The sequence below is a fragment of the Patiria miniata genome, unplaced genomic scaffold (genome assembly GCF_015706575.1).
Source record: "Patiria miniata isolate m_02_andy unplaced genomic scaffold, ASM1570657v1 HiC_scaffold_29, whole genome shotgun sequence".
NCBI classification, from domain to species: domain Eukaryota; kingdom Metazoa; phylum Echinodermata; class Asteroidea; order Valvatida; family Asterinidae; genus Patiria; species Patiria miniata.
In genome coordinates this window covers 18295191-18313242 of record NW_024037068.1, presented here as the reverse complement: position 1 = coordinate 18313242, position 18052 = coordinate 18295191, and the positions used below count along the sequence as shown (strand labels likewise).

Genomic DNA, 18052 nt, shown 5'->3' with positions numbered 1-18052 from the left:
ACGTGTTCCTAATATTTTGCCCTTGGGATCGTATATGAAACTGTGGAGCACTCCCCACTTTGAAACTTTGTCATATGATGTAAGAAGGCCTCCCGTAAACTCCACAAAGCCGTGAGTGGCGTTAACACGGCTTGAATTAAGGATGGTGATAGGTTCCAGGCTCATATCTGAAATGAGTAATAATTATAAACTTAATACTGACACATTACTTAAATTCAATATTCTAGGCCCTACATTAATATGATCAATGGCCTATGAAAAACACTGCACTGCAGACTTCATGATATTGGCGTCTGCGATGCACACACTGTTGTGGATCTACCTGCAAAGACGGCATGTCACTTCACAACAAGGCGATAATTAAGACGACAAAGCGACAATTTACGTTTTGTAGGTGCATTTAAGTGACAATGAATTTCCACCAGAGTTGTAACGAGTCACTGATTTTTGTGACTCGAGTCGAGTCGAGTCATTTTTAAAAAGTGCCTCGAGTCGAGTCGAGTCATTAGGTCAAGAAGGTCGAGTCGAGTCGAGTCACAGTGTGTAGTCGAGTCGAGTCGAGTCAAGTATTTAGCTCGAGTCAATTCGAGTCACAAATATTTGAGCACTAAACAATGAATAAACACAAGAGAGAAAGTTATTGTTTGGCTTTTTAAATTTTACATTCCGGCTACAACATGTGGCGACACCACATTTGACTCTTAATGAAAATAAAAAGGGGGTGCCAGCTGATCGTCATTCAACTAATGGGGACACTGATCAAACCATGCATGTACATGTTTATGTATACATTATTTGCGAACATGCTAACGTGACGTGAACAAAAACCGGCACCGGCGTAAGTAACCGCAAATATAAGTTTTGCTTTTATTTTTTGGGACTCGAGTCTCATTAGCCTTCCTCGAGTCGAGTCGAGTCATTTGCTCGCAGTGACTCAAGTGAGTCGAGTCATTTGCCCTCAGTCACTCAAGTCGAATCGAGTCACCAGAAATTGTGACTCGAGTCGGACTCAGTCGAGTCATTGACTCGAGTCATTCAAGGGCGGATCCAGAACACAATTTTTTGGGGGGGGCCCAAAAAAATTTTGGTCCCCCAAAAAAGTGGGTCAAAAAATTACGGCGTGGGGTTCGGGGCCTGCTTAAGGGCCCCGAATTTTTTTTTGGATTCTAGATGCTCTGTGGTGCGATCTGAGGCAATTTCTGACCACCTTAACCAATGTTTTTTGAGGAAAAGATGGTTGTGTACTCATTGCCTGCCTTTGTTGCGAGGTCACATAAAAAAAAATAAAAAAAATTGGTTTCGTTTTTTTTGGGGGGGGGGGGGGGCATGGCCCCCTTTGCCCCCCCCCCCTGGATCCGCCCTTTGAGTCATTACAACTCTGATTTCCACACTGGAACCTAGCTGGTACCTTTATTACAGTCAAGACTCGCATGATGTTTAGCTGTTTCGGTGACTCACCGAAACAGCTATTGTTTTCGTTAAGATTTTTTTTTTTTTTTTTTTTTTTTTTTAGCTGTTTCGGTGACCCACCGAAACAGCTCTTGTTTTCGTTAAGATTTTTTTTTTCTTTTTAGCTGTTTCGGTGACCCACCGAAACAGCTCTTGTTTTCGTTAAGATTTTTTTTTTTCTTTTTTTTTTTTTCTCCTTTTTCAGACTTTTTCTCCATAGGTTTAACACACGTTTCTTCCACCAGTCCACTTTGCCATTTTTTCAAATCCGATTGATTTCAGACTTGATACATACTTAGACCACCACCCACAGATGGTCCTAGAAGAAATTCGTGACCGTGACGTCATCAGGTGTCGGGTTACGTCACATTAAAGATGCATTTTTCCCTATAGGGTTTGTACACGTTATAAAACACTCCACTTTGGCACTTTTGTAAATCCGATCGACGTCAGACTTGATACATACTTAGACCACCACCCACAGATGGTCCTAGAAGAAATTTGTGATCGTGACGTCATCTGGTGTTGGGTTACGTCACATTAAAGATGCATTTTTCCCCATAGGGTTTGTACACGTTATAAAACACTCCACTTTAGCACTTTTGTAAATCCGATCGACGTCAGACTTGGTACACACTTAAACTACCACCCACAGATGGTCCTAGAAGAAATTTGTGATCGTCACGTCATCAGGTGTTGGGTTACGTCACATTAAAGATGCATTTTTCCCCATAGGGTTTGTACATGTGTTAAAACGCTTCATTTCGGCACTATTGTAAATCCGATCGACGTTACACTTGGTACACACTTAGACCATTACCCACAAATGGTCCTTGAAGAAATTCGTGATCGTGACGTCATGAGGTGTCACGTTACTTCGCATTAAAGATGCAAATTTTCCCCATATGTTTTGTTCACGTTTTAAAACACTCCACCTTGGCACCTTCATAAATGCGATCGACCTCAGACTTAATACATACTTAGACCACCACCCACAGATGGTCCTAGAAGAAATGTGTGATCGTGGCGTCATCAGGTGTTGGGTTACGTCACATTAAAGATGCATTTTTCCCCATATGTTTTGTACACGTTTTAAAACACTTTACATTGGCACTTTTGTAATTATGCGACCGACGTTAGACCTGGTACACACTTAGACTACCACCCACAGATGGTCCTAGAAGAAATTCGTGATCGTACCAATGCCGAGATGGGTTATAGATGAAAATTCATGTGATGTCATCATCAAATGTCATGTGACGTCCCTTAAAGGGGCATTTTGTTTTTTATAGGCCTATATTTACAGACCTATATGTTCGATTTGGTTATACCTTGACATGTACGTATAATGTGCTGTTATAGATGACATTTTTAGTGACGTCAATGATTGTTCATCACGTGCAAAGAGTATATCGAATAACCGAAACAGCTTGTGTTTGTCCACAAACACATCTCTTTTTTTTTTTTTCTCCTTTTTCAGACTTTTTCTCCATAGGTTTAACACACGTTTCTTCCACCAGTCCACTTTGCCATTTTTTCAAATCCGATTGATTTCAGACTTGATACATACTTAGACCACCACCCACAGATGGTCCTAGAAGAAATTCGTGACCGTGACGTCATCAGGTGTCGGGTTACGTCACATTAAAGATGCATTTTTCCCCATAGGGTTTGTACACGTTATAAAACACTCCACTTTGGCACTTTTGTAAATCCGATCGACGTCAGACTTGATACATACTTAGACCACCACCCACAGATGGTCCTAGAAGAAATTTGTGATCGTGACGTCATCTGGTGTTGGGTTACGTCACATTAAAGATGCATTTTTCCCCATAGGGTTTGTACACGTTATAAAACACTCACTTTAGCACTTTTGTAAATCCGATCGACGTCAGACTTGGTACACACTTAAACTACCACCCACAGATGGTCCTAGAAGAAATTTGTGATCGTCACGTCATCAGGTGTTGGGTTACGTCACATTAAAGATGCATTTTTCCCCATAGGGTTTGTACATGTGTTAAAACGCTTCATTTCGGCACTATTGTAAATCCGATCGACGTTACACTTGGTACACACTTAGACCATTACCCACAAATGGTCCTTGAAGAAATTCGTGATCGTGACGTCATGAGGTGTCACGTTACTTCACATTAAAGATGCACATTTTCCCCATATGTTTTGTTCACGTTTTAAAACACTCCACCTTGGCACCTTCATAAATGCGATCGACCTCAGACTTAATACATACTTAGACCACCACCCACAGATGGTCCTAGAAGAAATGTGTGATCGTGGCGTCATCAGGTGTTGGGTTACGTCACATTAAAGATGCATTTTTCCCCATAGGGTTTGTACACGTTTTAAAACACTTTACATTGGCACTTTTGTAATTATGCGACCGACGTTAGACCTGGTACACACTTAGACTACCACCCACAGATGGTCCTAGAAGAAATTCGTGATCGTACCAATGCCGAGATGGGTTATAGATGAAAATTCATGTGATGTCATCATCAAATGTCATGTGACGTCCCTTAAAGGGGCATTTTGTTTTTTATAGGCCTATATTTACAGACCTATATGTTCGATTTGGTTATACCTTGACATGTACGTATAATGTGCTGTTATAGATGACATTTTTAGTGACGTCAATGATTGTTCATCACGTGCATAGAGCATATCGAATATCCGAAACAGCTTGTGTTTGTCCACAAACACATCTCTAGTTTTTTTTTTTTCTCCTTTTTCAGACTTTTTCTCCATAGGTTTAACACACGTTTCTTCCACCAGTCCACTTTGCCACTTTTTCAAATCCGATTGATTTCAGACTTGATACATACTCAGACCACCACCCACAGATGGTCCTAGAAGAAATTCGTGACCGTGACGTCATCAGGTGTAGGGTTACGTCACATTAAAGATGCATTTTTCCCCATATGTTTTGTACACGTTTTAAAACACTCCACTTTGGCCTCTTCGTAAATCCGATCGACCTCAGACTTGATACATACTTAGACCACCACCCACAGATGGTCCTAGAAGAAATTCGTGATCGTGACGTCATCTGGTGTTGGGTTACGTCACATTAAAGACGCATTTTTATCCATAGGGTTTGTACACATTATAAAACACTCCACTTTGGCACTTCTGTAAATCCGATCGACGTCAGACTTGGTACACACATAGAATACCACCCACAGATGGTCCTAGGAGAAATTTGTGATCGTGACGTCATCAGGTGTTGGATTACGTCACATTAAAGATGCATTTTTCCCCATAGGGTTTGTACACGTTTAAAACATTCTACTTTGGCACTTTCGTAAATCTGATCGACGTCAGACTTGGTACACACATAGAATACCACCCACAGATGGTCCTAGGAGAAATTTGTGATCGTGACGTCATCAGGTGTTGGATTACGTCACATTAAAGATGCATTTTTCCCCATAGGGTTTGTACACGTTTAAAACATTCTACTTTGGCACTTTCGTAAATCTGATCGACGTTAGACTTGGTACACACTTAGACTACCACCTACAGATGGTCCTAGAAGAAATTCGTGATCGTGACATCATCAGGTGTAAGGTTACTTCACATTAAAGATGCATTTTTTCCCATAGGGTTTGTACACGTTTTTCTTCAAATCATACTTTGGCACTATATGTCTGATTGACTTTTCACTTGGCAGATGACACTCGAAGTGACTTCATCAAGTGTTCATCACGTGCACAGAGTATTTCAAATATCCGAAACAGCTTGTGTTTGTCCACAAACACATTTCTAGTTTTGTAATGCTTTTGTTCGAAATAGCATTGAGTGCCTGCAACAATCTGTACGTGCAACTCTGTAGTTAGTAATGACATCTAAAGCCGGCCTCAGGTCGACCCACGATTAGCTTGCGCCACGACGGAACCGTCGGCAACGAGCACAAAGATTATGCTCATGGTCACAAAACTGAGAAATCAGTTTTTCTACTCTTGCGACTGGTGATTTTTGTGCGCGCCAACTGATGCCGATCGTTTTAATATCGTCGCAGTTACACTCAGGTCGCACAAAATCGGTGACTGCATTGTTCTCGATGGTCGTAGCTCAGACGCAGCTTGATCCTGAAAAGTTAGTCGCCGACTGATCTGTGTCGTCGCAAGGTTAACCTGAGGCTGGCTTTAGAATCATGGCCGAATGGGCCGGCTCACACTCGCTCAGAATGTAGCCTATACCTTCGCAGTTCTCTGTAGGGTACAGCCTGCACGTCATCAGCCGGGGTCGTTTCTCAAACAGCTCCCCTGCAGTCCCGCGGCAGCTTTTCCAAATCTCTTGACAGGCGCTCTGGCACGGCAACCGACCGCTGGCGTGATCGGTCGTGCTCGGGGTGACGAAGAAGGCGTAGCAGGCGAAGACCTGCAGCTTGTCCGAGCAGCCCGAGTCAATGAACGGCACCAGGCGGTCCAGATCGTCCAGGGCTTCCTGCATGTTGGTGTGCCCGAGGAGGTTGGGGAAGGTGACCATCCAGAACCCGAAAGAGTGACACTTGCCGTGCAGCACATTCTCGCAGCCAGTCGTCTTGCACTGGTATGTTAAATCGGTTGTGATCACTGGTGGTGGGGACCAGTACTTCAAAGGGTCATATCCTGCCCCTGCGGATTATAAAATGACATCTTCCAGTATATAGATCAACGAAATGGCGATACATTAAAATAAAGGTTCTTTAAAGGAGAAGACTTGTTTTGACGAAACTCAATGGTGCTTTTATTGACTTCCTAAATACATTGCATGGTCACAAAATGACACTTCTCTGAGTCAAATCCACTCTTACAAGTTTTCCGGGTCAAAATGATCCAGAAATCTCACTGACTTTGAAAGTAGTCATTTTTTTCTCTAAAAAGGTATTAGGCCAAATCGAACGCCAATTCCGGGTCAAACTGACCAGGAACTAATAGGTTACAAATCTGTGTCATACCTGGAATGAAACATGTGGGGTAGGAATCACTCTGCTTCGGGTACATGGAACAGTCGCTTAAGGTGGACGGTAGTTCCATCTTGAAGGCAGCCAGAGCGCCTATGCAGGAGTCGGTCAGAACCAGTTCACAGAGCGCCTTGCAGGGAGGAATAGGAGCAGCAACCTCCTCCACAATCTGAGGATGTCAAGAACAAAATCAGAGGAGGCGTTCTGTCCATCTGCAAAGAGAAGCCTTACTTTTCTCCCCTCCTCCCCCTCTCTCTGTCTCTCTCAGTTTGGTTGCCTTCCAATTCTGTAATCCGGGTTCGAATCCTACTCAGTCCAGGAAATATCCCGCGGTTTTCTAAAATTTTGTCTTCAATGTTAGGGTTGGCTGATTTTACCAGGGAGGAAGAAATAGCTGACTATCTCCCTCAACTTCGAGTCGAGATTCGAAGTAGTCAATGTTCACACTTCTTACCCCTAACCCATTCCTGTACTAAATCGTATTACATTGTATTGATAATTTATTGCCCGATTAAAACCATTGAGTGCTCAGGCGGTCTGGGCGGGACACAGGGAGTAACAGGAAGGGCGGTTTAGGCCGGTGTCATATAAAATGTGGACTCCTGTTTTATATCTGGTTTTTGATACCTTATATGGACTCCAACTTTAACACGTGACATGGTCCACTGAGTTCAAATTCTTAGATTTCAAATTTCACACTACCCATACAATGTGTTGTAGTTGAGTCCATCACAAGCCTGGTCAAAGAGTAAATCACAAGTCCTTTCACATTGCTATGAGTCACACTATTGTTAAAAGTGTGGATTCGGATCTACGAATCTCTTACACTGGTCACAAAGTGTGGATTCGGAACTACGAATCTTTAGTAATGTGTGGATTCGGAATTACGAATCCACACTTTGAACACGTCGGACAATTGTTCTCCATAATGAGCATGAATAGGACCGTCTGCATGAAAAGTTGCTTTCCAAAAGTTGCCAAGGCATCTTCACCAGTGGCGTAGCCACGGGGGGCGTGGGGGGCGACAGCCCCCCCCCCCCGAAACCTTGTCGCCCCCAGTCGCCCCCCCCCCCCCCCACTGAGATTTTGAGTTTCTAACAAAATTATCATTGATCTACATGACGCCCCCCATGAAATGTTCCAGCATATGGAGAACTAGGGAGCATTTGCTCACTCGTCACTAGTGCAGCTCTGTTTACGTGGGAAGACTGGCTCATGTCTAGGCGCTCTGAGCAAACTTTCGTAAATATGCGGAAAGTGTGTTGTTGTTGGTTAAACTTACTTCCTCGCATCGCATCACAAAATACAGATTTTTCTCTTTCACATGTATATAATTTCTTCTTGATTAAAGGCGAATAATTATGTGCATTTTTCCATCGAAAAACGGGCAACTCAGTGAACATTTCGCGTTTCCTATGGAGGTCACGGCACATTTCCCCGATTTTTGAGGGTGCGGGTTTACTTCTTCGAACAGCACACGTGTGTACCCGGTCGCATACAATTACCTCGCACGGTTTCTGAAAGAGAACACAATAAGCTTTCCTTTCATGTAACAACCGTTTTGATTGGTTGAGAAGAAAAAGGGGCACTTTTCTTGTCAAATCAGACATCGCTTTTGTTCTGAGGATCGACCTGCTGTTTATGTATAGTCCGGTCTACGCAGTGGGGCTGTGCAGGTCGCCGGGTCAATGCATCCTGTGTGTGACCGCAGAGCACAGTGCTTTGATTTTCTGCACATATGGGTGGCAAAGTTCTCCATATGCCCCCCCCCCCCCCCCACCACCACTGAAAAATTCCTGGCTACGCCACTGATCTTCACTGTCAGATTCTCCGCCGTCACTGCAAAATCTACTTTTAGTCAGAAAGAAATCGTCGTCTGAACTATCCATTTTGACATTAGGAGCCTATACACACAAATGACTTGGTTGTACGGGTGTGGCGATACACATGCTAAACACGCCAGGAAAAAATGTTGCAACCTGACGCCACTTCCGCGCTTTTGTACAAAGTCTATGGAGAGTCATTTCAAGTATTTCCTAACAAAACTGGAAACATTTCTTGATCCCAGATTCATGTCTTTTCATCATTTTTGCAACGAATGACCGTCATGATTTCATGATGATGAGATATGATATATTAAGAAAAAGTGGCCTCAGCTGGCAACATTTTTTCCAATACTTCCGTTGACGCAATGGCTTAAGTCGAAGAATACACTCTTAAGTGTGGATTCTTAATTTACGAATTCGGGCGCTTCGCGCCTCGTGAATTCTGAACTTCAGACATGATTTGAGACCGGAGGACCTGTGATCAGTGTTTCACTCGAGTCTCTGACAATTAAGTACCGACTCGTCCTCACATATCCACCAAAATCCATCACTCTCAATTCAAGTCACAAGCTATTCAAATGGATTGTATCATTCCTTTGTCGTTGTTCACCCCCTTGTTATTTGCGGCTGCATGGACTTGTGGACAATACTTGTGATTTACCTAAAGGACTTTGATGAACTTGATGGAATCGACTGAAACACTAGCTGCTAATGATGGACTTGTGAGGACTTGTGGTCTGCATGCACCTTCAAGGGACTATGTTTGTTTTTTCAAGCTGATTGTATTTCATCATACCTTGCAGGGTGGCAGATAGGCAAGACACAGGTAGGTTCTGAGCAGATCCGAGCAAGGACCCCCGTCCGACATGAACGCGCTGTACCTGTGCAGCTCGACCAGCGCATCACTGTGGTTGCCTTGCCCGAGTATGTTGGGGTAGATGACGGTAGTGTACGGCATAGACTGACAGATCGGGTCGTCTGGGAGAGGCTGGCAGTGTTCCGATGGGTCGGGACGAGGGGTCGGTGGTGGGACGATGGTCGAGGGAAGGTTGTCTTCTCCATTTCCTTTATCCTCTTCCGAATCAGGTTCATCTGGTTCACCTGTCAAGGTGTTTCACCATCGATTCAAGGTTCATTTTCTAGATTCCTACAACTAGAACTACTGTGGACTGATTCATCTCAAACCTCTTATGTAGATAGACAGGGAAGTGTTATAGATGAAAATTGATATGACTTCATAAATACGTCATCACATGTTACGTAATAGTGAATTCAAGTCCATACTATTACTCATATATCTTGAGATATGTCCACCTGTTTGTCCCTCACATATCAAGAGACAGCCTAAAGTAATATATATTTTTTTAAAGTAAGGTGATGATAAATTACGTAATTCTCTTGTCATGACGTCATGAATATTTAATGAGGCAATTTTGTGGCCACCATATCTCAACAATACGATAAGGTGAGTTCCAGTTGTTACATTGCATTATATTGGCCTGAAAATATGCCTCCGGGAATTTCGAGGTCATGTGACTCTTACTTCCGGTGTTACCAGAAGTGTCAATTTCAGACCCTATAGTCATTATATCTCACTTAATTTATTATCAATCTGATAATAACCTTATATTATTCAAAGTTAAAAATGTTGTATTAACATTTCCGTGTAGTTATTTGATCTAAGTTTATGACGTCATGAATACGTAATTAGGCAATATTGTGACCAATTTATCTCAGCAATATGGTTACAATTGTAGGTATGATACCATATATTTCCATGTTGCATGCATTTGCATGTTGTTCATTAAGAACCACACTCTAGTTTTGAGTTCGTCTCTCTTCTCTGAGGGTAAGTTTCTTGATTTACAATTAGAAATGAGGCTCTACAAGAACGCGTACTGTGGAAATGTTCGTTAGTAGTCGGTCAAAAATTTGTCAAGCTCTAAAAAGCCCCGGGTAAGATTTACCCGGAACCTGGATTCATCGAGCCTCATACTTTTCCGGGTCAAAAAGGCACATTCCTGGGTCAATATGACCCAGTAAATGAGCTAGAGAAGTGTCATGTTGACCCAGAAAAGCGTCATTTTGACCCGGGTAATATCAGACCCGGGAGTATAAAAGTCGCCAAACCACCATTTTAAAAAGAACCTTAAAACAAATAGCAACGGGTAAACAACCTGGCGTTAATATATCTCCGATTATAAGGCGCAGGCCTTTACCTGGATCACGGATGCAGAAATGGTCACGGCTGTCGATCCAGAAATCGTTGCAGTCCAAACTGTCAGGCCAGGCGGTGCCAGCGCGTCGGAAGGCCCAATCACAGTCGTCTCTGACACGCTCACAGAATTCCCTGCATGGGAAAATGGGGTAGCCTATCACTTCGCACCCCCATGTAAAGTACACGGCACACAGAAACTGCTGCAGGTTCGGCGAGCACTGGACTTGGAGGTACGGGTAGAAATCGTTGAATCCCCCGATGGCCTCCTGCGAAGTCTGATGGCCCAGAAAATTGGGGAAGTACGTGATGTTGTTTACGTTTCTGTGGATGCCCCCGGACAGACAAGGAGCAACAGTCAGGTTTTCATGGCGCAAGCAATATTCTAACAAGACACCAAGAAATAATAGAAAATTAAATGATATTATACATTGCTGTGTCAAAACAAGGAATAAATCGCCTTACGATCGCTGTACTAATCCCTAAAGTAAAAGATGCACTCCAGCCGTTCTTTTCAAGCTTCACTTAAAAAAAAAAAATCAATTTTTCAATTGCTTTTTTCCTAGCAATATAAAAGTTATTCACTTTTTCTGAATTATCGACATCCAACGAAACAAATCCAGAGAGGTTTAGTTTTTGAATTATTTTATCACAAAATTCGAATTAGTGGCTGCAATTAGACGATAATTCGAATCTCGTAGGGCCGGTTCATTTTTGCGCAAAATGAAAGCCATTCTTCAGACAGTTACAGACGCCCCAAATCGGAATATACAGTGGCTCTTTCACGCTAAAATAAACAATACAAATTGAAAAGTCGTTTATTAGCAGGAAAAAAAAACAAGAATTTTTTTTGAAGAGCACGGGGCAAGCAGCTTATAAAAGCAATAATCTTTTGGGGCAAAGGTCACGTTTTCCTCCCACAAGCGATAGTAGCTAATTACGGCACATAGGAATAGGATCGATACAATATATTCAGTATTCGTTCAAAAGAGGAACACGTTGTCGTAAAAATATTAACCCTTTAACAGATTGTGCAATGGATTTATAATAGAAAGGGTACCGTAAATCTCCACACTTTAAACACATTTTCAGTAATTTACTTTGTATACATTTTCAACCAATTTTTCAACAATAAGCATAATGAGAAACCCATTGAGTGCCCCCTCCACATGATAGCCCCGCCCCACCCTGCCTCCTGTCAAAGAAGCCTTAAATGTTACGTCACTGGCATCAATTTGCAAACAAATATACTGTAAATTGGCAGGATTTCATTTTTGTTGCAACCGATAAAAGTCGCAAAATAAACCCCGACCCAATATCATAGTTATCATCATGCGGAACATCACACGTTTTCGACATTTTATTTTTATTTTATTTCATTCATTTATTTTCCTTCTTGCCCATAATTACTAAAAATGTTAACCGGTTATCACGTACCTCGTGTCATCACGCTTGACGACAAATCCACGTAGTGCACGAGGAGCATCATTACTGTGCAAGAATGGGGTAAAAGGGCAAACAAATATCAGACCACAAACAGAGCCCCCCCCCCCCATAACAAACAAAATTACTTTGGATTTAAAGAACTGGACACGACCTCTGCAATGTAGCATAGCCAACTATGTCTACGCGTAAATACAAAGTTCGAATTTAAAGGGAATATACAACATTTGCAAACATCGAAAAACAAAACTAACACATTTTTACAAAATACCTAACTAGGAAGTTCATAAATGACAGTCTTAAGCATCCTGTAAAATTATGGCACCTGGTGTGAAGTCATTTTCAAGAAAACTGGTATTTTGTAAAAATTTCCAACGGAAAATGTTCAATTTTGTCCCCGTTACACACTAATTGCAACTGCAACTCACCCCAAACTTGCCTGGTCGGAATAACCATTACACAGGTCCTTGAAGTAAAAAACGATCCACGATGAAGATTCAGCCTACAATTGCAGTGAAAAAAGGAGGAATAACCGCTAACCTGACAACCTTGCACGCATGGCCAGGACCGCAATTGGTTTGTGCACAAAAACAATTGTGTACAATGAATGGCGGTCGGTTACCAGGCACAGCGCGCTGTCAACTAGTCGTTTTTGCCGGCTGCGCTGGCTGTTGGCGCATGACGTCACGCGGAAGCGTAACACCCGATGACTGTTTCATGCACTAATATGAGGTTTACCCATTGATCTCCATAGTCTGTGTATATGGAGATCAATGGGTTTACCACTCGCATCACAGCTGCGGTACTGGAACCGCAACCGACAGCCAGCGCAGCCGGCAAACACCACTAGTTGACAGCGCGCTGTGCCTGGTAACCGACCGCCATTCATTGTACACAATTTTGTGTGTGCACAAACCAATTGCGGTCCTGGCCATGCCTGCAAGGTTGTCAGGTTAGCGGTTATTCCTCCTTTTTTGCACTGCAATTGTAGGCTGAATCTTCATCGTGGATCGTTTTGTACTTCAAGGACCTGTGTAATGGTTATTCCAGGCAAGTTTGGGGTAAGTTGCAGTTGCAATTAGTGTGTAACGGGGACAACTTAATTGAACATTTTCGCAATTTTTTTTGGGACCTGCCTATACGCTGCTGAAAAATTAGCTCCAGCCCTAGACGACAACCCAATGATAACATTTAGAGCTGGGTAACTCCAGCTAATTGTAAGTAGGACCTCATTGATTCTGAGCTAGGCAGTAGCCATATTTGGACGATTACTTTCCCTTTTGTATTTTTAGGCAATAAATCACTTAGTTGCAATATAAAAATGCCGTACCAAATCGATCTCAGTATAAATATAATCACACCCAGCATGCCCAGATTTCAAATTCAAGACCTCACTCCAAAAAATGTGTTTATAACAATTAACACAATGTTACTATCACTTTATAAACATGTTTAGAAGCTTCAACATACGGGGTGTCCAATTCCTGAATATAAATCTTCAAATGCCAAACACTTTCCACCAATGCTTAATACATGTTTCAAGTATTTAAACACGTTCCTATGGTGGCCCTGAAGGGACATCGCATATCGCAAACGTGTGCGCATACGTATGCGATGTTGCGAAATTTATCGCGAATGTGTGCGCACACGTATGCGATGTCGCAAAATTTATCGCGAATATGTGCGCACACGTATGCGATGTCGCGAAATTTATCGCGAATATATGCGCACACGTATGCGATGTCGTGAAATTTATCGCGAATATGTGCGCACACGTATGCGATGTCGCGAAATTTATCGCGAATATGTGTGCACACGTATGCGATGTCGTGAAATTAATCGCGAATATGTGCGCACACGTATGCGATGTCGTGAAACAATTCGCGAATATGTGCGCACACGTATGCGAATTCGTTTGCAATGTCGTGAATTTTATTGCATACCTTGTCGCATACCTTACAGTAAAATTCCTAATGAACTGGGGAGTTGTAGCAGCTAGTCTGGAATCTAGACGTACTGTTAGATATCAATAGGGTCTGACTAATAAACCTTCGCGCGCACGCTGTTCCTCGTGCAATCGTTACTACTAGTACTGTCGAGCGCAAACTTGCTACTTGCGCAACTTTGAAATTTGCGCGTACAAGTTTGAAACTTAGGCTGCATCCGAATCAGTTGTCTAGAGCTAGGTCTAGGTCTACGCCCATTGAAAATACGTGGGGACGCGCTGACAACAGACGTAGCCATAGCTCTGGAAGCCCGTTTCGGACACGGCCTTACGTCTAGATTCCAGACTAGCTGCTACAACTCCCCAGTTCATTAGGAATTTTACTGAAAGGTATGCGACAAGGTATGCAATAAAATTCACGACATTGCAAACGAATTCGCATACGTGTGCGCACATATTCGCGAATTGTTTCACGACATCGCATACGTGTGCGCACATATTCGCGATTAATTTCACGACATCGCATACGTGCGCGCATATATTTGCGATAAATTTCGCGACATCGCATACGTGTGCGCACATATTCGCGATAAATTTTGCGATATCGCATACGTGTGCGCACACATTCGCGATAAATTTCGCGACATCGCATACGTATGCGCACACGTTTGCGATATGCGATGTCCCTTCAGGGCCACCATACGTTCCCCCAACATTGTCATCACTTACCTACAATGCACATACCACAGCTAGACCAAGTACGCTCCATGCTGCGACGTTGCTTCGTGCTCTTATATCCAACGAGCCGGGAGTACAGTCTGCTACCTTCCAACACAACGGGCGCCAATCCGTAGAACTGAAATGCTAGCTGGAGATCAAGCGAGACAACAGGCCAATGCCGAGTTGTACTCAATCGAAACACCAGTTGACTGCCGCGGCTAATAGTTATAGCCTTGGCCATTTATAATCTAAGCTCTAGCGAGGGATAATTTGAGATCAGCCACATGCGCAGTTCACACCTTTGACGTATGGGTCAACTGAATTTAAACATGGAGCTAGGACCTTGTCTCTTGCTTGGACCATATAGGAACCAGCTCGAGCTCGGTGGTACCTGTTTATGCAGCACCGATATGTTGAACGGTGCATGTTGGTGATGTGTTCCTAGCTCCATGGTAAAACAAACAAGCAAACTTGACAGTGATATGGTAAACACACATAAATCTTATTCATATGATGGATTTTTTTTTGCGTCGGGGCGATGTAAATCAAATTAGGTTTTGCCCTTCACCGACGTATAAACACTGTATACTATACCTCCCGAGTGAAAGTTGGAAAAAAAATCACTCGTATGGGACTCGAACCCACGACCTCTGCTTTCTAGTGTAGATGTCTTACCATTCGACCACCAAGCTAAAACCTAATTTATTCCCCAGTTATAGGCAAACCTTTCTTTAATTTAATTACTTATTCACCTGTAAATTTGAATTCAATCACAAATGTTTCCCTTAATTGTGATCATAGAGGTTACCAAGAATATCAATAATTTTTATGCTGACCGTGGAAAACTTTGGATTTTCACCAATTGAACACAAAGAGATAGACACCATGGAAACCATGGGAACACCATGGGAACACCATGGAAAATGTTTGTGAGAATCGCTTCAATAACGAGTGTTGTAATTGCAAATTTTCGAAAATGTCTGTTGATAAGTGAAGTAAAATGAAGCATACAGTATTTTGTTATGTGGAAAATGTGTCATTCAAAGAACTTTGGATAATATTGATTCATTTGTTATTATGGTTGGAAACATTTATGAGAAAATAAATTGTGCAGACTGTGATAATATGGTACAACTTGGTACGTAGTATGGAAGCAATAATGAAAGTATTGGTCATAGAGTGCACAAGCCACTACTACTTAAGTGGAACAACCCCCACCGGAGTTCCATGATGTGCTTTACCTATTTGGTGAATAGCACAAATTACACAGGGTTAAATATATTAAGAAACTTGATATTGAAAATACCATGGAGCAATTTGGAATCTTTTGAGAAATGATAAGAAACCATTGGGAAAAACCCATATGAAATTTCCCATGGGAAAAAGCCAATGGGAAAACTCCCATGGTACATGGTGTGCAATTCCCATGGGGTCCCATGGGAAAATGTCCCATGGGGAACTACATGGGAAATTTCTGTAAGTGTAAGGGTTGATTTACATCACCTCGACGCAAAATTCCATCTTACGATAGTCCGAGTAACTAGGACTCTACGAATCGCCTTTTTAAACATTTGGACATGGTTGGGCGATAGTAGAGTCCTAGGTACATAGCCTTATTGCGTTACTAATAACTTTTTTTGACCATTTTCACTCGTAACCCAATCAAAATCTTCAGATTTCACACCCAAAACAGTCTTCAAACTGCCTAATACGCGACCCTGTAGGCTTCAGTGGGAATTGGAAATACAAATAGTGGTGGTTAGGTTTACATATACTTTTTCAATTCGGGAAACATCCTTGTCACACATGCCTTGTTTGAGGCATGGCATTTTGAATTCAGGAAAAGTAGACTGGTGCATGGCTGGCTAGACTGTTTCCTGGCAAACATCAGACAGACCCATCACAGGGCACTTTCAAATGTCACCTGACCAATTACGGGGCACTTTGATTGGTCATAATCCAGGTGACCAATCAAAGTGCCCTGTGAATGGTCTGTCTGATGCTTTTCCTGAATTCAAAATGGTAGCCTCAAACAAGGCGTTTGTGACAAGGATGTTTCCCGAATTGAAGGTGAAATTTCTCTTTTCTTCCAAAAGGTATGTAAACCTAGCCACCACCATTTGTATTTTCCAATTCCCACTGACATAGCCTGCTGGGGTTATGGGAGAATTTGTACACTATCCTGTAATACCGTGTTAATAATCGTCGGATTTGAACAGCGCCCCCATTGAAAAAATGGTACGAGCCCCCCCCCCCCCTTCGCCCCCCTCAAACATTCCTGGATCTGCTCCTGTAATGCTCCCAGTCACACCCAACCCTCCCTTCATCTTCTCTCCCCTCTCTCTCCTACTTAGAATCCCTTTTTATCCCTTCTTTATGCTTTTCCTTCCACCCACGCACAAACGTGAGTATTTGCCTGTAATCGGGGACCTCCTATTGTCCCTCTTTTGTTTGTACTTGCACTTTTTAGGAAGACCTCCCATAATGGTTTGTACACGATCCTCAATTGTGGACCTTCGGAAATTGTGGACCCTGTTGTCCTCTGTTGTTCAACGTCCCCTAACGAAAGCAGAAACAAACTCACACATACCGCCTGTGTGTCCCTTACTTGTTTGTTTCAGTACCCGTTTTATTTCGCCTTTTATTGTCCGTCCTGCTAAGATGGAAACATTAGGCCCTCAAACCTCTTTGGTTAGAATGGAAATGCTACAAACTTAGGTCTTGCATCACAAGATTTGGCGCTCATGATATATGGACCTACATCGAGCCGGCATCTCAGGGGCGGATCCAGGAATTTTCGCTGGGGGGGGGGGGGGGGTCATCAGCAAACAAAATCTGAAAATGTACACAGGTTTTTTTCTCCGGACACTTGGCCTCCGTAAAATAAAAAAAACTGGGGGGGGGGGGGGGGGGGGAGGGGGGGGGGTACCTGGTACCATATTTCAATAGCGGGCGCTGTTCAAATTCGACGATTATTAACACTACATTACAGAATGGTGTACCGTATTTTGAACAGGCGGACATTATACCAGTATAATTTTTTTTGGGGTGTCACAGCAGGGGGGGGGGGGGGGGGTTTTAAACGTATTTTTTGGGAATTTGTATGATAATTTTTTTTTTTACAGAGCTGGGGGATTATGTTCAACAGCTTTGCTTCATTTAATGTGAAAGTAACCTTTGGCCATGTTTATGGCGCCTCGCGCACGAAGTGCTAAGAATCTCCTTATTTGGTAATTGGCGCGTGCACGAGACGCGTACTGCGCGCTGGGGCGTAAAACGCAGAGGTGCTTTACCGGAAGTTTAAATTCACCCACGCGAGGTACTCTCGACTGTTTCATGTATTTTTGAATAGGTATCATTGACATAGACGGTTAATACTCCACTATTTTGAATTGATGCATACGGCGAAAATCGGCCAAGTACCTCTTGAAACAGCCGAAAATGTTTGTCTTTAGTTTGTTTGTTTGTTTGTTTGTTTTTTGGAG

The 18052-nt window shown here is 42.7% G+C and overlaps 1 protein-coding gene across 1 annotated transcript; it reads right to left on the bottom strand.

Moving 5' to 3' along the window:
- Positions 1-5454: 5454 nt before the first annotated feature.
- On the bottom strand, positions 5455-14808 carry LOC119735240. Its single transcript, XM_038208945.1, has 6 exons — positions 14577-14808; positions 11897-11950; positions 10464-10844; positions 9041-9345; positions 6413-6587; positions 5455-6089 (listed from the first exon to the last, which is right to left on the bottom strand). Exons 1-6 carry the CDS (start codon positions 14806-14808, stop codon positions 5602-5604), a joined length of 1635 nt encoding a protein of 544 aa, XP_038064873.1. The 3' UTR covers positions 5455-5601.
- Between the last annotated feature and the right edge of the window lie 3244 nt (positions 14809-18052).

Bases quoted from the DNA above. Each gene is read 5' to 3' on its own strand.
- LOC119735240 (XM_038208945.1), bottom strand. From the start codon at position 14,808: ATGGCCAAGGCTATAACTATTAGCCGCGGCAGTCAACTGGTGTTTCGA. The intron at 10,845-11,896 runs GTACGTGATAAC...GTGTCTTGTTAG, and splicing joins GTCAAGCGTGATGACACGAG to AATATTGCTTGCGCCATGAA. The intron at 6,588-9,040 runs GTATGATGAAAT...TGACATCCTCAG, and splicing joins CCTATCTGCCACCCTGCAAG to ATTGTGGAGGAGGTTGCTGC.